The sequence below is a fragment of the Panthera uncia genome, chromosome C2 (genome assembly GCF_023721935.1).
Source record: "Panthera uncia isolate 11264 chromosome C2, Puncia_PCG_1.0, whole genome shotgun sequence".
NCBI classification, from domain to species: Eukaryota; Metazoa; Chordata; class Mammalia; order Carnivora; family Felidae; genus Panthera; species Panthera uncia.
The window spans coordinates 106,537,118-106,560,712 of record NC_064810.1 but is presented as its reverse complement, the minus strand read 5'-3'; the positions used below and the strand labels follow the sequence as shown (position 1 = coordinate 106,560,712).

The 23,595-nt window shown below is 37.8% G+C and overlaps 1 protein-coding gene across 2 annotated transcripts in view; it reads right to left on the bottom strand.

The window, feature by feature from the left end:
• The window catches only part of SLC33A1 (solute carrier family 33 member 1), a 33,455-nt gene extending 12,755 nt beyond the window's left edge, over positions 1-20,700 (bottom strand). For both annotated transcript variants that reach the window (XM_049628665.1, XM_049628664.1), the window contains exons 1-4: positions 19,286-20,700; positions 6,921-7,111; positions 1,793-1,977; positions 1,403-1,520 (exon numbers count right to left, since the gene is read on the bottom strand). In XM_049628665.1, coding sequence (XP_049484622.1) covers positions 1,403-1,520; positions 1,793-1,977; positions 6,921-7,111; positions 19,286-20,060 — 1,269 coding nt within the window. In that variant the 5' untranslated portion in view covers positions 20,061-20,700. The remainder of the gene's footprint in view (positions 1-1,402; positions 1,521-1,792; positions 1,978-6,920; positions 7,112-19,285) is intronic.
• Positions 20,701-23,595: the final 2,895 nt, after the last annotated feature.

The window sequence follows — 23,595 nt, the reverse complement described above, 5'->3', positions numbered from 1 at the left end:
CCGGCTGTCTGAACAATCAACAACACTTTAGAAATTTTTTTTTATGAAATCCAAAGCCAAACAAATGATTTTGGATTACTTCACTGTAGTTTTCCTTTACTTACACAGAGAGTGAAACATTTACTAAGCTAAAGTACTACTTTAATTTTAATGTTTTATTTATTTTTGAGAAAGAGAGACATAGTTTGAGTGGGGGAGGGGCAGAGAGAGGGAGACACAGAATCTGAAGCAGGTTCCAGGCTCTGAGCTGTCAGCACAGAGCCTGACTCGGGCTCGAGCTCACAAACCATGAGATCATGACCTGAGTTGAAGTCGGACGCTTAACCGCTTAACTGACTGAGCCACCCAGGTGCTCCTTAAAGTACTTCTTTAAACATACAGTTATTTGGGGTGCCTGGGTAGCTCAGTCGGTTAAGCATCCGACTTTTGATTTCGACTCAAGTCATGATCTCACAGTTTGTGAGTTTGAGCCCTGTGCTGGGCTCTGCACTGGCAGCATGGAGCCTGCTTGGGATTCTCTCTCTCTTTCCCTCTCTCTCTCTGCCCCTCCCCTGCTAGCACACACACACACACACACACACACACACACACACACACTCTCTCTCTCTCTCTCTCAAAATAAGTAAATGAACATTAAAAAAAATTTTAATAAATAACTAAAAATAAACATACAATTAGTTGGACAGATCCATTATGGAGTTCTCCTAAATGAACTGTATGCAAAAAATTATTGAGATAACTTGGTAGCCATATTTTTAGGTTTTAGTTAAAAAACAAGTGAAGAATTTATAGATACAACTTTCAAAGAATTTAAACTAGGTTCCAGAGAAAAATCCAAAGTGACTCTTAAATATAATTGGTAATAAATGCAGTCAAGTCCCAAAGTTTACTGCTGGGAGTCTACAGTTTAGTGATGGCAAAACATACCTAATAAAGAAAGAGAAAGCATATTAACACACAACTTCCAACATCACAAAGAGTCAGTCATAACTTTCAATACAGAATCTAAACTGAAAACCTGGGATCTCTAGCTCAGTAGCCATCATTTCTCAGTACTTTCAGAAAGAAAAGGCATGTGGAATAGAAGAAATAAAGAACCCAAGTTTACACACGGACTGGGGGATACTTAGTAAGGGTAGAATTACTGGCTTTGGAATAAATTCTGTAATGTAACAAACACTGGTTGAATGGACAAAAAAAATGAAGAAGAAACTTTCTACAAATAGAGCTCAATAAATCAAAAGCCACTAGGTTTAAAGTTCATTGTTAAATAATTTCTTCAGTGTCAGATTCATGCTTCGGTCTTAAAATTTATCATCATTATTTCAAGGCAACTTTAGAAAAATGTCTTCTTTATTTGCCAAAAACAGTTTACTTCCTGAGAAAACCATGGCAAACTTACCTGATGTAACGCGTAACTCAGCAGCACTATGATATAGTAATATACAGGGAATCCTCCTTGATGCTCGACTTTGGGAGTCCACCAAACTAGTAGAGCATATTCTAATCCAAGCAATAATCTATAGACAAAGAAAGACACATGGAGTTTACTTCCATTAACGTTAAAAAATAGTAACAAAAACAGAAATCTGTATGCTTACTATGTGAAAGAAGCCTGCTATCTAAAACCTGTTAAGAAGTTAAAAAGAGATAAAAGTGCATTTAATGATATTGCAGTTGAAGACGTTTTTCAAGTCTTATTCATATATACTTTACACACAGGCATTAATGATACTGACGAATATTACTCATTTAACCTTTCTTATATAGTAAGGTTTTATTTCATTGTTACCTGTAGGGCATGGCTTTGTAAAATATGTTTAGTGGCTGGGGACCTGCAGTGTATTTGCTGATAATCAGAGGTAATATTATCTGCAAAGGAACCATTGGAACTGCCAATAAGGCTAAATGTTCTTTGGGTACTCCCTCTTCTACCAATTTCAGTCCTGTTACTGCATCTGCTGCTGAAAAACCAATCTGCAATGTAAAAACAAAAAGTATTTTAATTTGTAACTTACAAAATATTTTCCCCCAAGCATATGTAAGTTCTCCGAGACCTCAATGTCATTACTGATTTACAAGAAAATAGATTATTCTATCTGGTACAACAATCAAATTATGGAAGGCACACTTTGTCCTGTGGTCTACTAACAATATTCAGTGAGAACAACTGAAAATTCAGCACTTTTAGGAAATGCAGATGCTTGTAATTACTATTAAATTTCAAAAACTTTAATGTCTTAAAATAAACAACGTTCAAACCCAAACTTACTGATCTCTATGTTTTTAAGTTTAAAAAAAAAGCTTTTAATTGACTCCAAATAAAATCTGGCTAAAATGAAGAATCACTGGGGCACCTGGGTGGCTCAGTCGGTTAAGTGTCCAACTCTTCGTTTTGGCTCAGGTCATGATCTCATGGTTCATGGGTTCAAGCCCCACGCTGGGAACTGCACTGACAGCACAGAACCTACTTGGAATTCTCCCTCTCTCTCTCTCTCTCTCTCTCTCTCTCTCTGTCCTTACCCCACTCATGCTCTCTCTCTCTCTCAAATAAACTTAAAAAAATTTTTTTAATAAAAATAAATAAAATGAAGCATCACTGCCACACAAATACATTTTGATGATTTCTGACTAATCATAATAAAATTTCCAAAAATATTTAACATTTCAAAAGTAATTCCAAGAAAATATTATACTTGAAGGGCTAAATGAGAGGGAAGAAAAATTATAGATTAATTTTTAAAAAAGCAAAAGCCAAAAAACAAACCAAAAAAAAAAAAGCAAAAACAAACAGAGTAAGAATGCTAAAAGCAGTGAGTAAAAGTTTGGGGTGAAATAAGATATTTAGAGAGTCTCAAAGTATCTCTTCATAAATTATTTTTTAATTACAAAAAGAAAAATAGTAACTTTACAATGGGTTATCTGAATAATCAAAGTTAATAACGGTTAATGGGATAAAGGGACATGATAAGGCTCCTGATGTAATTCTCTGAAGTCATCAATATTTGCATAACATGAACCTCAATATGAAGAAACATCAGTTACACATAAATGGGATGCCATTCTACAGAATAATTGGCCTGTATGTTTTAAAAATATCAGGTCATGAAGGACAAAGAAAGGCTGATGCCAGCTAAATCCACTGTGTGATCTGGACTGGAGCCCTGACCAGGAAAAGTAAAGTTATACAGGCTGTTATTGGGACAACTGGTGAAATTTGGATATAGATTGTGATTAGATAATAGTATTATATCAATTTCAAATTTCTTCCTTTTTATTTTTAATTTTTTTAAGTTTATTTATTTATTTTGAGAGAGACAGAGAATCAGTGGGGGAGGGGCAGAAACAGAGGGGGACAGGGGATCCATAAAGGCTCTGTGCTGAGAGGAGAGAGCCTGATACGGGGCTCAAACTCACGAACCGTGAAATCATGACCTGAGCCCAAGTTGGATGCTTAACCAACTGAGCCACCCAGGCACCCTAAACTTTTTAAATTTTTAATTAAGTTGTGGCTTGGAAGAGAAAACCTTTGTTCTTAGGAAATACATACTCAAGGCATTTATGGATAAAGGGGCACATAATATGTACAAATTAATACTTCAGAAGAAATATATGATAGAGCACAAATCTACAGAATACAGAAAGTGGAATTAAATGTTAACAATTGGAGGATTTGAGTAACGATATATGGGAAATCTTTCAACTATATAAACAAATTTTCAGTAAGTGTGAATCAATACTAAAAAACTTTTTTTTTTATTAGTTTTCTTTTTTTTTGAGAGGCAGAGAGAGACAGAGCACGTGTGGGGGAGGGGCAGAGAGGGAGACACAGAATCCGAAGCAGGCTCCAGCCTCTGAGCTGTCAACACAGAGCCTGACATAGGGCCCAAACTCACAAACCGTGAGATTATGACCTGAGCCGAAGTCAGACACTCAACCAACTGAGCCACCCAGGCACCCCCTAAAAAACATTTTTTAAAGGAATTATAATAGTATGCACTTTAACTTCTTGGAATGGAGCCAAAGGGCAAATTTCACCATGGAAGAATTAAAGGTCAAAGACATTTCACTTAACTCCAGAAAAGGATTTCACTATTTCACCCACTGTCTTTGTAAATATTAGATATACAGACTAACTTCAACATTTACTCTATCTTAAAAGTGCTATAGTAGGAGATATTTGTAGTACAAATATCTAACAAAACACCCAGCATATATAAAACTTCTACAAATTTAAAGAATAAGGTAGCTCTGGATATTCAAATGGCCAATAACCATATATAAAGATGCTCAACTTCTTTAGTCATCAGAGAAATGCAAATTATAACCAAAATGGGATTCCACTACACACCCACCAGAAAGGCTAGATTTGAAAGGACAAAATATGTCTTCTCAAGGCTGTGAAGCAACTGGAACTCTCTTACACCACTGGCGGTAGGGAAAAGTGGAAACAACCACTTCAGAAAACTGTTTGGAAGTATATACTAAAGCATTTCTCGTGACCCCACAATTCTATTCCTAGGTATTTACCCATCATAAATGTGCATCCGTGTTCACCAAAAGTAATGTATATTTTTTATGAATATTCATATTTTATTTTTAATTTTAATAAAAATACAGTCCAAAAGTAGAAATAACTAAACATTTGGTGATAGAATGGATAAATAAATTGTAGCATATTTATATAGTGGGATATTATAAACAATGAGATGAACAAACTGTTGCGATAAATAGCAATATGGATAAATTATACAAATATCACATTAAGTGGAAGAATTCAGAAGCCAGACATAATACATATGGGATATTCCAATGATTATAAAACTCAAAAGCAGAGAAAACTATCCTAACACATTAAAAGTTAGAAGAGGTGTTACTTTTGGCCAGGTTTACTTTAAAAGGGGGACATAAGGGGCACCTGGGTGGCTCAGTCGGTTAAGCGTCTGACTTCTGCTCAGGTCATGATCTCACGGTTCGTGAGTACGAGCCCCATGTCGGGCTCTATGCTTACAGCTCAGGGCCTGGAGCCTGCTTCTGATTCTGTGTCTCCCTCCCCTCAGCTCCTCCCCTGCTCACACTCTGTCTCTCTCTCAAAATAAATAAAGATTAAAAAAACAAAAGTTTTTTTTTAAAATAAAAGGGGGACATAAGATTCTTATACATTGCTGGCAACAGTATAACTATAATCTTTTAAAAAGCAATTTAGCAATCATATTCACTGATCCACTAATTGCCTATTTAAGAATCTACTGAAAGGAAATATTCAGAATGTATATGCACAAAAAATAGTCACTAGTGCATTTTTATAATTAAAAAACGTAAGCAAATTAGGGGCACCTGGGTGGTTCAGTCAGTTAAGCGCCTGACTTGGGCTCAGGGCACGATCTCACAGTTCGTGAGTTTGAGGCCCACATTGGGCTCTCAGCTGTCAGCACAGTACCCACTTTGAATCCTCTGTCCCCCTCTTTCTCTGCCCCTCCCTGCTTGCAATCTCTCAAAAATAAACATTTTTAAAAAATTAAAATAAAATAAGCAAATTAAATGTACAACAGAAAAATGAGTAAATTGCAGCAAATCGATATACTATAACAATTACATAGGTATAAAAAAGTATGTTTTCAAAATAAATGTTTTTAAATTTTTTTTAATGTTTATTTTTGAGACAGACAGAGCATGAGTGGGGAAGGGCAGAGAGAGAGGGAGACACAGAATCCAAAGCAGGCTCCAGGCTCTGAGTTGTCAGCACAGAGCCCGACACAGGACTCGACCTCATGAACCATGAGATCATGACCTGAGCCGAAGCTTAACCAACTGAGCCACCCAGGCACCCCTCAAAAATTATTTAATGATAAGGAACATGGAGTAATAAGACAAAAATGAGATAAAAATTATATATTCTATGATCCAATTCCTTTTATTTACATGCATATTTGTATATATATATATATGTATATAAATACACATCTATATTATTAATTGGTTGATTATAACATTAATTATATTTACATATGTAAAGTATACACACACGGAAAAAAGAGTGCTGGAAGAAAATATACCAAAGTGTTACCAATGATTATCTCTAAATGATGTAATTAGATAATATCTTCCTTGAACTTTTCATTATTTCCTAAAGTTGAATCTTAAGTTTAACCTTCCCAATGTTTCCTTTCAAAAACAATGAGGCTCCAGATTTTACTTCAGGAGTGTCAAAAGACACCTATAAACTGTTTATGTAGATAGCTTTAAATATGTAATATGAAACTCCTATAACTGATTTCAGATTCTAGGAATATTATTTCTAACACTACTAATATTTCACTATAACAAAATATACTTACCTTTCCTCTAGCATAATATCTTTAAAAATGTTTTTGGACTATAAAATTAGGACATCTTAATACAGAAAACATAAAGAATAAAATAAAAGTCACCAAAATGCCCATTTATTTATGGTATATTTCTTTCCAACATTAAAAAAAATAAGTCAACTGATTTTTAAATAGATTTCTAATGCTTATATATTTCCATATCTTTGTAGATCACATTCTATGTAAATAATTATAATACTTTTGATACTAAATGTATGTTCATTATAACAGCAGTGAACTATTATTTTTTTCAAGGCATTCATTTCCATACCAAGCAATAATACCATTCATTAGATAAAATTTCACATTTGTTAGAAGTATTTCAAATTGGCATAATTCTTTTCAAGATCCCAAGAGAGTTAGCTTACTTTGAAATTACATTTGATATCATCACACCTTTTAAAACAAATTTAATAAACAGAAAATACTGCTTTATATTGTTAAATTCTAATAGTAGCAGGAAGGGACTTATGATATGAAAAGGCAAAGGAAATATTCCATGATATTGGTAATTCTAGCAGAGTGGTAAATTTTGCTTTATAAATCTCTTACCTTTGCAGTTAGAATCAGAAGGCAAAAGGTCAGAACTGCTGGCATTTTTATAATTGCAAAAAGCAGCTTGTAAGTATCTGTGATCCCTTGAGTTTCTTCTTTTCCTACTGATACTTCTTTGTTTTCTTTTTTCAGAAGGGCAACTAGAGTTGTTGTTATCAAAAATACAGTTCCCCAGAAAAAAAGGAAATCTGAAATTAAAAAGTTAAAATCTATTAACTTTTTAAATTTATTTTTAAGAGAAAGAGAGAGAGAGAGTGTGAGCATGGGAGGGGCAGAGAGAAACGAGACACAGAATAAGCACAGGTTCCAGGCTTTTGAGTTGTCAGCACAGAGCCCCATGCGGGGCTCAAACTCATAATTCATGAGATCGTGAAGTGAGCTGGTTGGACGCTCAACTGGCACCCCTGTTAACTAACTTTTGAACTGACATACCTGCGTTGATACTAAATAATTCTGTATACAACTTTACTTCAATTAAGTGGGGTTTTTTTTAATATTTATTTTTGAGAGAGAGACAGAGACAAAGCACAAGTGCGAGAGGAGCAGAGTGAGAGGGAGACAAAGAATCTGAAGCAGGTTCCAGGCTCTGAACTGTCTGCAGAGCCAGACACAGGGCTCAAACTCATGAACCGTGAGATCATGACCTGAGCTGAAGTCAGACGCTCAACCGACTGAGCCACCCACGAGGCCCATCAATTAAATGTTAAAAAAAAAAAAAAAAAAAAAACCAATACTTAGGTGTTCAAGGCAACAAACATATCAAGCATAGCAGATAAACAGTCCTGGCTCTGTTGAACATATATTAAACAGACAAAATAAACAGTGATGTCTAACAAGGAAAAAGAAATGGAATGCAGATATTTGTGGGCTGAATGAAACCAAAGTCTATCATGTCATTTTCAAGGAAAGTGTGAGCTAGGGGTGACCGATGATTTTCATATACCATATGATCCATCAGTCATATTTATTTTTTCTAAGTTTATTTGTTTGTTTATTTATTTAATCTCTACACCCAACGTGGGGCTCAAACTCACAATCCTTAGATCGAGTTGTATGCTTTTCTACATAAGTCATACTTAAGCACAGAAGCCATTTCAGTTCTTTATTGAATTGTGACAACTTAGACAACAGATGCTCATTTACATTTTCCAACTTTTATTTTTAAACTTTCTAATGTTTTTATCTGTTTAGGAAAATAGGCTTCAATAGTGTGATACAGAAGGAATTTCCTCATTACTTGTACATGCACAATGGGGACAAATGAAGAGTACTGTTTGGGTTGTTTCAGTGAAAGACAGCTGGGCAATTAGCCATTTTTTTTTTTTAACAAATTAAGCACAGGGAATGAATAATTTCTGGAAGCTTCTGTGTAATAATTAAAAGTAATAGTAGTATTAGAGGCACCATTTATTAAGTGTGCATGTGTCACAAATGTGCTAAGCATTTTACCTATGTATTTTTTTTTAATTTTTTAAATGTTTATTTTTGAGAGAGACAGAGACAGAGTGCAAGTGGGGTAGAGGCAAAGAGACAGAGAGAGAGAAAAAGAGAGAGAGAGAGAGAGAGAGAGAGAGAGAGAGAATCTGAAGTAGACTCCAGGCTTTGGGCTGTCAGCACAGAGCCCAATGTGGGGCTCGAACTCACTGACCGTGAGTTCAAGACCTGAGCCTGAAGTCGGAAGCTTCACCGACTGAGCCACCCAGGCACCCCAGGCATATGGAATTATCTGTTTAGACCAATTTCACCTTACCATTTTTTTAAAGATTTATTTATTATTTAAATTTATTTTTGAGAGAGAAAGACAGCGAGCAGGAGGGGGGCAGAGGGAGAGAATGAGAGAGAGAATCCCAAGCAGGCTCTGCACTGAACGTGTGGAACCAGTGGGGCTCAAACTTACAACTCTAAGATCAAGAGTCTCCTGCTCTACTGACTGAGCCAGCCAGGCATCCCTCACCTTATTACTTAAATGATTCTTTCTTTGTTATCTCATTTGATTTTCACAGCAAACATGTGAGACAAGCAAAGCAGGCATTACTATTATGTGGGTACACGAGGAAAAGAAGCTCAGAATATTTAAATCTTTGCCAAAGTTCAAATAATTAAGAGGCAGAATTTGAACCTAAATCTTCTGAATTGGAGTTTCATACTCTTTCAATTATTTCACACTGCTTGCACAAAGATTTTTTTAAAAGTTAATGTTGAAATAAGAATCCACTAGAACTGGCTAATTATTCAGTCTCCACAATGCTATTCAAATTATGCGAATTAAAGAAACTAAGTCTTTAAACATACATGGAAATTTGTTTTTTGGAGTCAATTCTTTTTTCCACCATCAGAAATTTATAATTAATTTTAGATGTTAAAAGAAAAATATGAAACATTCTTAAACACAAAGGTATCCATTTTATTTATTTTTTCTAATGTTTTTTATTTATTTTTGACAAAGAGAGAGAGACAGAGCACAAGTGGGGGATGGGCAGAGAGGGAGTCACAGAATCTGAAGCAGGCTCCAGGCTGTGAGCCGTTAGTACACAGCCTGACATGGGGCTCGAACTCGAGAACCACAAGATCACGACCTGAGTGTAAATTGTACACTTAACCTACTGAGCCACCCAGGCCCCCCAGGTAAGATTATTTCTAATTTCTTTGTGCTCTCTAAATAAAATAACAGTACATAGAAAGGAGGAAGTAGTGAGAACATATCAGTTCAGAGCCCTAATTCAAAGGCTTTCCCAATAGCTCACATGGAGAGAAGAATGAAGCCAACAGCTCAGAAAAAGAGGCTTAGCCACTGCCAGAAAATATATTAAGTTTTATGAACATAATTACCATAAATAGTAATTATCATTAGGCTACAGGCTATTATTTATTAACATTGCTTTGATGTTAGAGAACATCCATAGAGTGATATACCAACCATTGCAAAGATACTATTACCAAAAATAATCTAAATATTTCATTACTGAAATTTCATTCATATGTGTGTGTGTGTGTGTGTGTGTGTGTGTGTGTGTGTGTGTATGTATGATTAAGATATCAAAGCTGATGTTCATATTTCATAAACATGGCTTTTGGGCAAAGACCTATAGGACAAACAAAATATTCTGAAGTGGCCACTAAACCTTATCTAGTACTCCCATAAATGCAAAATTTAAGAGCATGTGCCAATTCACCAGTAACCAAGGATATAAATACCTAGCACATAAGTGCCTACTATGCCAAAGCAAAACATAGGAGAGTGCAATAAATCTTAAAGTCGCTCTCCAAGACAAGTAGCATTATTCTCACTTAAAAAAAAATTTTTTTTAATGTTTGTCTTTATTTTTGAGACAGAGAGATAGAGCATGAGCAGGGGAGATGCAGAGAAAGAGGGAGACACAGAATCGGAAGCAGGCTCCAGGCTCTGAGCTGTCAGCAGAGCCTGACACAGGGCTCGAACTCGTCTACTGCGAGATCTTGACCTGAGCCAAGTCAAACGCTCAACCGACTGAGCCACCCAGGCGCCCCTTATTCTCACTTTATACACAATGAAACAGAATTGCAGTCTACAAAGTGCCAGAGGTGGGTCTAAACTAGATCTGATTCTAAAGCAATAATATCTCTCATTTTACTACCCAGATGCTCAGATACACCTATCTACAGCAATTAGGCTCTTTCATATCAACCAGATATGCCTGAGAAGATACCCGTTTTAGCTCCATGAAGTCTGGAACATAGATTCTTCAGTATACTCCTTTAATCTGGCTACTTATATTCCCCGTCCTCACTTCCAATCTCCCCATATGGCAGTATGGCAAAGGGTATGCAAAGCCATAGAATAAATAAACATGGTACATCTTCCTAAATAATTCATTTTACTCAACAGTTTAGAGGGAAGCCTTTTTTTGTTTGTTTTTGAGAGAGAAAGTGGAGAAGGGGCAGAGAGAGAAAGGGACAGAGGATTCTGAAGGGGGGCTCTGTGCTGACAGGCTGACAGCCGCGAGCCCAAGGTGGGGTCGAACCCACAAACCGTGAGATCATGCCCTGAGCTGAATTCAGATGCTCAACCGCCTGAGCCACCTAGGCGCCCCTAAAGGAAAGCCTTTTTAATGAAAAAAAAAACAAAAACAAAAACAAAAAAAACAAAAAAAAACAGGGATGGCAAAATTTCCAAGAATTTTTAAGATAAAATATCAGACTTCAAAAGCTTTTACATTTTCAAGGCTTTGGACTAGATCCCCAGACAATTTTGGACTAGGTGTAGATTCACTCTGCCACCATCAGAAGAAATAGAAGAATTAAGTAATATTGTCTGTTACAACCATCCTTGTCTCAGATGAAGATTCCCTCTCCAACTCTCATACTATGGAAGTTAACTTAAGTCCTTCAGAAGTCAGTGACAGGAAAGCAAAACTTCAACTTTGTTCTAAATGTCAGGCCTTCCTTTCACCTTCTTGCTTTTGGCACAGCTCTCTATTTCACACGTTAGAGCGTGAAGGGACTGTAGACACCCATTATCCAGTCCAATGCTCTCATTTTCACAGGGCAGGAAACTGAAATAGAAATAGTGTATTTGGCCCTGGGTCACCACCTGATTCTTAGCGGAAACTGACCTTTCTATGCCACAAATCTCTCTTTGAAACATTTGCTCAAAATATCCATGCTGTCGTAGAGCCCTCCCAGAAAATATTATTTGATTATACAATATAGTCATATCTGATTTGGGGATTAGGCTTTTTAAAAGACAGCAATGTAATGCAAAACTCAAAATACAAAGAGGTTTTGAAACCTTCCTAATCCCTTAGTTTTCCTAACCCCTTAGGAAAATGAAGCCATGTTTGAGATCACATACCTTTTCATTAACTCCAGCATTAGATTTTCCTCTGGGGTAGAAGAGATTGTTTCTTCAATCAAGCATTGGATTAAGCAGCTATCTTGCTATTTTGAGCCATCTTGTCCCAACATTTGGGCTCAAACTCAGCCCAAGGTTCAAGGCTGAGGCTGAGAAACCAATAGATTCAATGCTCCCATCTCATGCTAACTCTGGGCCTCTATCACTGGATGGATGGAAGTGAATCACTCTTTTAATTTTTTAAAATATGTTCTGGTCAGGCACAAAATCTATTTTACACATATACATATATCTCTACTCTGATGCTATGATAGGTTCTTGCATTCAGCTTTTGTTTAACCTATATCTTGACACCCGTAAATCATTTTTTGTAAGCTGAATTTAGACATTTATAAAACAGTAGACAACGAACATTCCAAACTACCACATGAGATGCAGAGTACATTCAAATAGCTTAAATTAAAAATAATGATAACATCAAATGCTGACAAGGATAGAGAAACAGAATCATTCATATATTTCTGGTAGGAAGACAAAATGGTGTATCCATGCCAATCTGGAAAAAAGTTTGGCACTTTCTTTCAAAATAAAAATGGACTTACCAGAAACCAGCGTTTGCATACTTGGGCATTCATCTCAGAGTAATGAAGACTTATTTTCACATAAAAATAGCCCCAAACTGGAAACTACTCAAATCCCCTTCAATGGATGAGTGGTGAAATAAACCATGGTATGTCTAACAAATGGAATAGTTCTCACCAAGAAAAAGCAACAGATCACTGATACATGCACCAACCTGGATGAACCTCAAAGAAATTATGCTAAGTGAAGAGAGCTAATCTCCAAAGAACATGTACCAAATGATTTCATTTGCATAACATTTCTGAAGTAACATAGTTATAAAGATGGAAAACAGATTTGTAGCTTCCAGGGGTTAGGGATGGAGAGGAGGAAATGGGTATAGCTATAAACAGGCAACACAAAGGAGTCTTGTGATGGTATATTTGAGTATCTTCATTGTGGTGATGGTGGTTATGCAAGGCTACACATGATGAAATTACACAGAGCTACTCACGTGCACACACATAAAAGCAAACACAAATGAGTACATGTATAATTGGTAAAATCTGAATAGTGGTATGGATTGCACCAATGTCAATTTCTTGGTTTTGAGATTGTACTGTAGTTATGTAAGATGTTAATGGAAGAGGCTAGGGAAGGGTGCATGGGATTTCCTTAAACATTTCTTTGCAACCTACTGTGAATCTATAATTATTTTAAAACTAAAAATTTTTTTAAATTAATGGGAAATTTAAGAACACAAAGATTCTTTCTTTTTTGTTTTTTTAAGGAAGCAAAAATTATAAAACTGGGGTAGGAATAAGAAATATAGGTCTCAAATACAAGATAATATAAAGCAATCAAAAAAGAAGTCTTTAGGTATTTTGAAATCACTTATTCTGTAGTTTTAATTGATCACCATTGGACTTCAGCCAGTAAGGACTGTGTTCAAAAGTGAAGGGAAAGAATGAAATTTAAAAAATAATAATAATAGATAGCACCAAACCAAGGAATAGAAATGGTGGAAGGTAACTTATATCTTGCCTTTTGAATATGTACCCCATTCTTTAAAGTTACAGCATGCACACTCATGTATAAATTTTATTCTTGTGACCTCCTATACTAATATAGTATATACAATGTAAAATAAAAAGCCCAAATTAAAGGATATGAAGTAATTATTTAAAAGAATGAAATTAAAGAACATGTACAGAGGTACCTGCCTGGCTCATTTGGTAGAGCATGTGACTCTTGATTTCAGGGTTGTGAGTTTGAGTCCCACATTGGGTGTAGAGATTACTTAAAAACAAAATCATTAAAAAAAACTAAAGAAAGATCATGTATAAAATGCCAGATTTACCTAAGATTGTGTCTTTAAAAAACAAACAAACAAAAAACCAGGTGAAATAGGGGGCTTTATATATATATATTTTTCATTTTCTAGGAAAAGAACATCTTTTATAAGGTAAGTCTCTTTTGCTTTCTCAAATTATACTTTTCAGGAACACTAAATGAAGGTAGGAAACTGCTGGTAATTAGTCAGGTTCTATGATTCTTTCATTAATGAATTTATAGTAAAGACTAATTCAGTTGGTCTCTACATAAATTTTAATAAAATCAGAAGTGAAATTCAGAGTAAAATATATGCCAAATAAAATCAAATATTTTTTTGGTTTAGAGTGTATTTTGTAAATTGACTTTTCCATACAAAATCAATCCCAGAATTCTTTACTGAACAAAAAAAGCACAGCTTTGCCTTGTTTTAAAAAGAAAAAAGGCTCGTAAGACCTTTCTGGGGTGTGGGCTCCAGTTTTTAATATCTAATCCCTCCTGAATCTACTATCTCCAGTGTTCCTCCACTTATGTCACTTTATTACTAGCATCGTAACATTTGAAAATAAGTTCAAATCTGCTCAATTTGTGTGTATGGAGATGTACGATCCACCAGATTTATGGACGTGTTCCATTCAAGGCAAAAAGGGACTAATCTCAAGGATTTTATTTTATTTTTTTTTTACTTTTTATAAATACTACTTTTTAATTTTTTAATGCTTATTTATTTTTGAAAAGAGAGAGACAGAGTGTGAGCAGGGAAGGGCAGAGAGATAGGGACACGCAGAATCTGAAGCAGGCTCCAGGCCCTGAGCTATCTGCACAGAGCCCAATGTGGGACTTAAAACTCACGAACCATGAGATCTGTGACCTGAGCCGAAGTCCGATGCCTTAACGGACTGAGCCACCCAGGTGCCCATAAATATTACTTTTTAAATGATTATACAGTAAACCTAAAATTTTTTGGTGTACAGTTCTATAAACTTTAAATCACTGCGACCATAATCAAGATATGGAACATTTCTATCACTCCCCAAAACTCCCTCATGCTGTCACTCACTTATAGTCACCTTTTCCTCACCCACCATCCCTAGCAACTGCCTATCTGTTCTCCACCTCCACAGTTTTATCTTTTGAAAATGCAGGAAAATATTTTAAGTCTAGATATATATGCTAAAGAATGTACTACAGCCTATTTAAAAATAACTGGTCTATCTAGAAATGGGTCAGTTGGTCCTGTCCACATTCTAAATAGCATTTCTAGTCACATAAAATATATTAATGAGTTCTGTTTCAGAAAGCAAAGAAATTTGTCACTAAGTAAGAATTAATTGGTCCTGCTCACTTCTAGTTCAAAGGAGTATCTTACAAATACTGTTTTAACTATATTCATTGCCAGTTTGATTAGTTTTCTTTCAGCATCATTTTTTCCAAAACATCTCCTTTTTTTTTTTTCTGATTGACTCCTCTGCGCATACCTACCTATAGACAAACCAATCCATAAGCTCTAAATATGTTTAGCTCTCTTCTCCAGTATCAGACTAATCTACTTCCTGCCCAAACTCAAATACCTTGCTCCCTATCCCAATCACTTCTATTCATTGTTGTTACCACTGCTTCTAGAGGAATGGGTTGCAACTACCAGTTCACAGATTGGATCTGGCCTAAAGACAGAATTCATATGAATCTAATTAATCATTTTTTAAATGACAAAATAAAAAAGGGATTTCTAGTTTCTCTGAACGCAGATAAGATCCAGCAATTGTAGGATCCTATTGCCACAAGACAAGAGTTTATTGAAATTGAAACTTGCATCTTTACATGGGCATGAGTTTTTCAGGTTACCACTCTCCCCTCCAAACCGTACATCCTGTACCAACTGACTTGATTCACTTCCACTGTCCATCATTTTGGTTTGTAAATTCCCATTACAAATTCCCTGGGAGCAGAGAATTTCCAGGTCTTATTCATCAAATTTTAACACCTATCATATCGCTAGCACCAAATAGGCACTGAGTGAATAAATGCTACACGTTACTTAAAAAAACAAAAAAATTTTAATCTGTCATTTCTAGACCATCAGACGTTCCAGAAGAGGGCTGATTGGGCTGATGTTTTCAGACATCAGCAGTCAGAGTGCTACTTTTCTCTAGTAGAAAAGCCCAATCAGCACAAATTGTATTTAGGTTTTAAGGTTTTTCCTGAGGTGTCTTCCTAGTTTCCTAACAACTATAAGAAAGACACTAGTTAAGTCTTTTGTAAAAGAAAGTGTGGATCCTCTGCTTTACACAATTTGGCTTTCAAGTTTCCTAAGAATGTTCTATGTTCAGATAGTGGGGGGAATCCTGTATCTCTACCTCCAACTAGGCGCTTGACCTAGTTTCTTTATCTATAGGAATGAATTGAGATGGTAACTAGATTTACTGTGAACATTGTGTAGTACATACAAAAATTGAATTATGCTGTACACCTGAAACTAATATTACTATCTAACAATTTTACCTCAATTAAAAATATCAGTTTCCACAAATACAAATCAGAATCTAAATTACAAAAAAAAAAAAAGAAAGAAAGAGAAGAAATTGAAATATACAATCTTTTCAAGTCATAAAACTATGTTCCAATCCCCGTGTTTTTCTGGGTTACTTTCATCATCTGTTCTAACTTAAAACGATGTCTCTTTTGGATCCCCAAAATCCTTGAAAACCAAACAGGGCAGGCCAGTAAAAGCTCACTTCTGAGTTCAGGACTGCCTTGGATCCCTGAAGGGGCCAAAAAGCCAACTTCTGCATAATCAAGTCTTTGTTTCCAAAGGATTCCATTCTCATCTTATCCTTCATGTTCTAAATTTATTATTTAGATTGCTGCTTTCTAAATGGCAAAAACTGGATTTTCTCAATATATTCCATTTCTATTTATCTGTAACTTAAAACAAAGTCTTAATCAGAGAATATATTTTAAAATTCTAAAAAAGAATTATGCCTCCTTGTAATTATCTGATTTTTCTAAACATCTGCCTCAGTGTTTGGCTCTTCTTTTAATAACTAAGCAATTTTATTTCCTTCAGGATTCTTTCTATGCTCTTAAAATTCCAAAAAAAAAACCACATTTTTTTTAGTTATACTGCTACTACATTCCAGAAAGATCAAAACTATAAATATGATATGTACAATAATAAAAAAGTGAATGAAAACTCTTCAACTCTTAACTCTTAACACTTTAACTCTTAAGTGTTTGAGCTAAACACAGTCCTCTACTACAGACAGAAAACGTTAAACTGAAAAGTAAGCAGGGCGCCTGGGTGGCTCAGTTGGTTAAGCGTCTGACTTCGGCTCAGGTCATGATCTCGAGGTCCGTGAGCTCGAGCCCCGCATCGGGCTCTGTGCTGACCGCTCAGAGCCTGGAGCCTGTTTCGGATTCTGTGTCTCCCCCTCTCTCTGACCCTCCCCCATTCATGCTCTGTCTCTCTCTGTCTCAAAAATAAATAAACGTTAAAAAAAAAATTAAAAAAAAAAAAGTAAGCTATTTTTACAATTTCCTGGATATCAAAGTTCAAATTCCACAGAACAAACCGCTATTCAAAATAACAAATCAGTGTAAATAAAAAATCCAATGGCAGCACAATTCTGATCTTCCCATTGGGGAAGAGTTGTGGCCAAGAAAAGATAAAATTAACATGGCTCCTGAATGCATAATGGCATTCCTGGAATGATGTTTTATCAACCACTCTTAAAAGCACTAATTTGCCTAGTTAGTAATTTATTCCACAGCCTGTAAAATCTTGATTTCTCTTCTGAGGCTTTTCTATGTTAAGTAACACATCATTTCATTAGTCCTTCCTGGTGACATGCACAGTCCCAGTACCAAATGAAATGATGCACAAAAAGCAGTAAGGTGCTAATACAATGGACTCATAAAGTATTTCTAGGCAGAGAATTATCCAGAGAGCAGAAGCGGGACTCCAGAACGCTTGGAGACAAATCTGTTTAAGCTCAAAGCAATATCTCTCAACCATTTTTGGCCTCAAACCAACTAAGAAAATGTATAATGATCATTTTATCAGTAGTAGTAGCTCACTCGCAAATTGAGGAGGTAGAAAGGGGGTCCCTGGGGCACCTGGTTGGCTCAGTCTGTTAGGTGTCCAGCTTCAGCTCAGGTCATGATCTCAAAGTTTGTGACTTCAAGCCCCACGTCAGGCTCTGTGCTGACAGCTCAGAGCCTGGAACCTGCTTCAGATTCTAAGTCTCCCTCTCTCTGCCCCTCCCCCAGCTCACACTCTGTCTAAATAAATAAATAAATAAATACATGTTAAAAAAAAAAAAAAAGAAAAGGGGGTCCTTTATAGGGCCTATGGGTACAGAGGGAGTGTGTAAGATTTCAAGAGATGAGTAGTGCAGTTGTGAATCCCTCCATCCTCCACACTCCCTAAATTTATTACACAACCCTTACACTTCCCTCACCACACAACTAACCCTGACATTTCCACTGTTAGGAATCCCTAAGTTAGTACTGGGAAGATGAGAGAAAGTTTAACTGCTTAAATCTCAAGAGAATCTCTGAAATCCGTCATCATTACCAGAATGAGGAATTCTGGTAATACCATATTCCTGATGTTGGTTATTCCTACTATTGATAATTTTACTTCTGTTTCCTAATTGTTAGGACAGCTTTAAAAAAAAAATGAAAGAGAAAAGAAAGGAAAAGAGAAGGAAAAAGAAAAGAAAAGAAAAGAAAAAGAAAAGAAAAGAAAACTTTCCAGGGACATGTATTTTACTCATGAAGAAATGGGGAAATTTTGTAGAACTTACACAAAACTGCTTACTGAATAAACTTCAAACTCTTATTAGCAATTCAAAAAAAAATCTTACTAATTAGGTCACAACTTTTCTCTCATCTCCCAAACCCAGTCTCCACACCTGGTGTTGTGCATTCCAGAATTCCATTTATCCACCTCATGGAAGCTTATAATTCAACAGGGTCAACTGTTAAGCTGCAGTTTGAATCCTGGCTCTCACAAGCAGTTAGTGGCTGGCAACCCTGAGCTCCCCTTAAATGTTCACTTCTCCCATCTCTGTGGGTTGGACTCTGCTTAATTCACAGGAGGCCCTCAGAACTCTGTCACTCAGCCAACTCATTAATGATGAATAAATTAACCCTATTCTATTCACCAGAAGGCTAGAAGAGGTCTCTTGGTATAAGAGTAGAGGCAGAAATGAACCAGAAAGCAAGGAACTAGAAATCTCAATCCAACAAAAGAGAAAAGGGAAATGTGAACCACAGGAATCAGGCTGGATTCATGCCTTCACACTAGCCAAACTTTAAAAAAAAAGTGCATCTGTGTGTTAGTCAAGTGTCAGCAGCTCCCTAGACTTGAGAGTTTTGTTTGCCATTACACAACAATGTTATTGGATGAGCTACCTCTCCCTGCTCATTGCCCAGTATTCATCAATTATGACTGCTCCCATGTAGTCATTCTGGCTCAAGCTCATTTTAGTAGAAAACTTAACCTCGGGTAATCTCCCCCCAAAGCATCTCCAGTAAATTAAATTATGAGATTCCCTCCAACGTCACACCCTCTGTCAAAAGGATTCATAAACGTAAAATAATCCTCACCGCGTAATAGTTTTAAATACACTACCTGAAAGAGTAACGATTCCCCTGGGTTGAGGCTGAAAGCGCAAATATTTGTTACAAAAGTCGGCAGACTCAAGGGCCAAAAACAAAACATTGCCCAAAAAGTAGCCCGCTGTCTGGCCCACTGAATTGCAAGTGGAAGCATAACCCACGTTTTCCCGGGATAACATAGTTAACGCCCAACCATCCACAGCGATGTCCTGAGTGGCGGCCAGGAATTCAAACAAAAAGAATGTCACAGTGAGAGCAATCACATCGGGGGTTCTGCCATCAGTGTTCCCGAGCAAATGGTCCACCTGAGTGGACAAATATATCATGAACAGTCCCAGTATATACTGTGTAGGGACAAGCCAAGATTTGCGACGACCAAAGTTCCTAAAGTAAACTGCATCAACCAATGGGGCCCAGAGCAATTTGAGACTGAAGGGCCAAAAGACGAAACTGAAGAAAGCTTGATCTGTATAGCTAACATTTTTGCTCTGCAAAATGAGTGGGATGCTTCCTGCCAGGCCCAGTGGAATGCCCTGAAGCACGTAAAGAAAAAGCAACAGCAAAATGCTGCTTAATTCCGCCCGGCAGCTCCGTGGGGGTTTTGAGAAGTCACCAGTGCCGGTATCCCGCAAAAGAGCTTCTTTGTCCCCTTCCCCACCCACCAATTCCGGATGGCTGTCCTCCCAACCGCCTGGCGGCAGAGGACCGCTCTTCATATCCAGAGAGTGGTTGAAAGTCCCTGGGCGTCGTTGCCGACTGTTGTCCTTGTGGGAGATGGTGGGTGACATATCAGAGACGATGCAGAGCCCCGTCTGTGGGGTGCCGGGACTGAGCGTCTTGGATCCTCCTAGCCCCGGGTCCAAGGCTGTCGCTCTGGACCAGGGCCTCGATGGTTCAGGGAGGAGGACAGAGCGAGGGGCGATAAGGGCACTTCTTACAGTGGCCCCGAGTACTGAACCCAGGAGCCAGTCCCCTGGCTGGAGACCCAGGCGATGCCCAGGTAGGTGGCCCTCGCAACGGCGTCAAGGTGCCTGAAGGAGTCCCCCGGGCATCCGCGCCGGGCTCGAGGCTGGAGGAGAGGGCCGTGGTGCCACGATGGAAACGGGCCCTTAGCTTCAGCGAGACCGAACGGCCAGTCTCCCGACCCACCTCCAGTTCTCGCCGCCACCACTGCAGCTGACAGCACTTTCTCTACAGAACTCCAGCGAGATCAGGTAACTTCCTGCGTTGAGCCTCAGGAAGTGGTCCTAGGCTCAAATGAGTCCTGTCCCCGCCTCCAGAGCAAGCCGATCAGGGCATGCTCCCGAGACCGAGTTCGGAAACAACCGTTGGTAGGAACCCGAAACTCAGGCGATCGGGACCTCATGGGAGGATTAACGCTGGAGCACTTTGAGGCCTGGGCGGGGCGCAGCGCGCGCTCTGCTTCTGTGAGCGCATGCGGCCGTCTGGAAAGCGTGGGCCTCGGTCATTGGGCCCGCGCGGCCACGTGAGTGAGGGCTGGTTGAGCTAGGCCTGCGCAGGCTGCCTCTGAAGTTGCCGCGGTTGCGCTGGGGCTTGTAATTAGGTGGGGAAAGGCAATGCCCAAGCTTTGGGCCCGTAATTGTGTGGGGTCCTTGCTTTTGTGGGCTAGACAGAAACGGGTGGAGAACGGCTGAAGTTTACGAATGTCTTTATCAGCAGGCAAGGGTGCCCCAAAAAGGGTAATAAAAGGCCTGGCTAATGGAGAAGTGCGTGCCTGCATATTTATGGAATGAATGAAACTGCTCAGAGGTGCTAGGTTTCTCTGTACTGCGTTTCTTTCAGTGCAGTGGAATAAATGTAGTGGAACGGGGGCCGAATAATTAATTCGTTACATTGGGCAGGTTGGAATTATAAGATTCCATAACATCTTCCTTAATTTTGAGCGACCTAAAAGGTCTTATAAGAGCCAAATATTAAAATTTTGTTTCATGTTAACTCAATATGTATGCATTATTGAAATGATAAGGGAAAATAACCTTAGGGAACCAATAGCATTATTTGTAACGCATTGAAAATGCCTATAAAATTTTACATAAAATATTTACTTATGGTACATATTGTTTTCTATTGGGCAACTAATACTAAAAACAAAAATAACCTGTACTTAAAAAAAACGTACCTGGGGCGCCTGGGTGGCTCAGTCGGTTGAGCTGCTGACTTCAGCTCAGGTCATGATTTCGCGGTCCGTGAGTTCGAGCCCGGTCTCGGGCTCTGTCTGACAGCTCAGAGCCTGGAGCCTGTTTCAGATTCTGTGTCTCCCTCTCTCTGACCCTCCCCCGTTCATGCTCTGTCTCTCTCTGTCTCAAAAATAAATAAACGTTAAAAAAAAAAAAAAGTAACCTCAAACCATTTAAAAGATAAAACATGTTATTCCCGACCTCTCCCAAATATAGTTAAATGTTGCAATAGCTTCTCCATCTCAAGATTAATTTTTTTTGTTGTTTATTTATTTTGAGAGAGAGGGAGAGAGAATCCCAGGCAGGCTTGCACTGTCAGCGCAGAGTCCCATGCAGCGCCTGAATTCTCACGCACCCTGAGAACAGGACGTTAGCTGAAACCAGGAGTTGCAGGCTTAACCGACTGAGCCACCCAGGCACCCCTCTATCTCAAAATTATTAAGAAAAAGGTTGGTTTCCTGAAGACTGACATTAAAATTTTAACACAAAAAGTTACACATTTGTTAAATGTAGCCTGTTTAGACAGGAAACCAAACTATACAAATACTACATTTCTGAAAACTAATTTCATGCAATGTTTCAAGAAATTTTTTACAACTCTTTAAGGAATAGTTTATGAACTTACATTCTTCAAAGGTCAAGGAACTTGCTGAAATATTTTTTTTAAGTACATATGCATGGCACATAACTTGGATGATGGATTAATGTATTAGGAAGTTTAATACTAAGATATGTAAATAGAAGTTATTTCTAGTTCAAGACTCATGTTAGAAATTATTCATACTGTCTCCATCCACTTAAATATTGAAAAACAGCTTCTTCTGTATTCTTTACCCTAGGATCTCAGGGTAGTCATAATTAAATTCTATTCCATTTTTATTTATTTTTAAAGACTTTTTTTTCTTTTCTTTCTTTTTCTTTTTTTTCTTTTTTTTTTTTTAGAGTGGGGCAGAGGGTGAGAGAGAGAGAGAATCCTAGGTTCCACTCTCAATGCGGAGCCCAGCTTGGGGCTTAATCCCATGACCCTGGTGATCATGACCCGAGCCAAAATCAAGAGTGTGAGGCTCAGCAGACTGAGCCACCTAGATGCCCTGGATGTTTTCTTGTTTGTTTTTAAGTAAACTTCACATCTGACATGGGGCTTGAACTCAAGACCCTGTAATCAAGAGTCTCATGCTCTACTGACTGAGCCAGCTAGGTGCCGCATGCCAGAGCTTTATTTTTTATTTTTTATTTTTTTTAACGTTTATTTATTTTTGAGACAGAGACAGGGCATGAACGGGGGAGGGTCAGAGAGAGGGAGACACAGAATCTGAAACAGGCTCCAGGCTCTGAGCTGTTAGCACAGAGCCTGATGCAGGGCTCGAACTCACAGACTGTGAGATCACGACCTGAGCCAAAGTCGGCCGCTTAACCGACTAAGCTACCCAGGCACCCCCCTCCCCCATGCCAGAGCTTTAAATGTTACCATATGGCTATCCAAAGCTGACATTCAGTTGATAATACCACATCAAAAAGAGACCAAATCCTTTTCAGTCAAGTGCTCTTCTATAGGAGCTGAGTTTTAACCAAAAACAGGTTGAGGTGAGGTATGGGTCAGGAAATTCTGATTTGGAATATGGTCTGATCTTGGCTTAACTAAGGTATAAGAGACAATGTAATGTGATGCCAGATATTACACATAGTAAGTCAGGTGGTCATACGTAATACGTTCTCTGCATTTAAACCCTCAAGGCTTTTTAGAGGATCCATAAATAACAAACTGATTTCCTTTAACCTGATGTGGCAGTTTTATTTTAAAAATTTATTTTATTTTAATGCTTGTTTATTTTTGAGAGAGCGACAGAGCAAGAGCAGGACAGAGAAAGAGGGAGACACAGAATCCGAAGCAGGCTCTGGAGCTGTCAGCACAGAGCCTGATGTGGGGCTCGAACTCATGAACGGTAAGATCATGACCTGAGCCAAAGTTGGATGCTTAACTGACTGAGCCACCCAGGCATCCCATAATGTGGCAGTTTTAAAACATAGCTTCCAAAGTCTTTATCATTTCTCTCTTTAAAAAAATTTTTTTTTATTTTTATTTTTTTAACGTTTATTTATTTTTGAGACAGAGAGAGACAGAGCA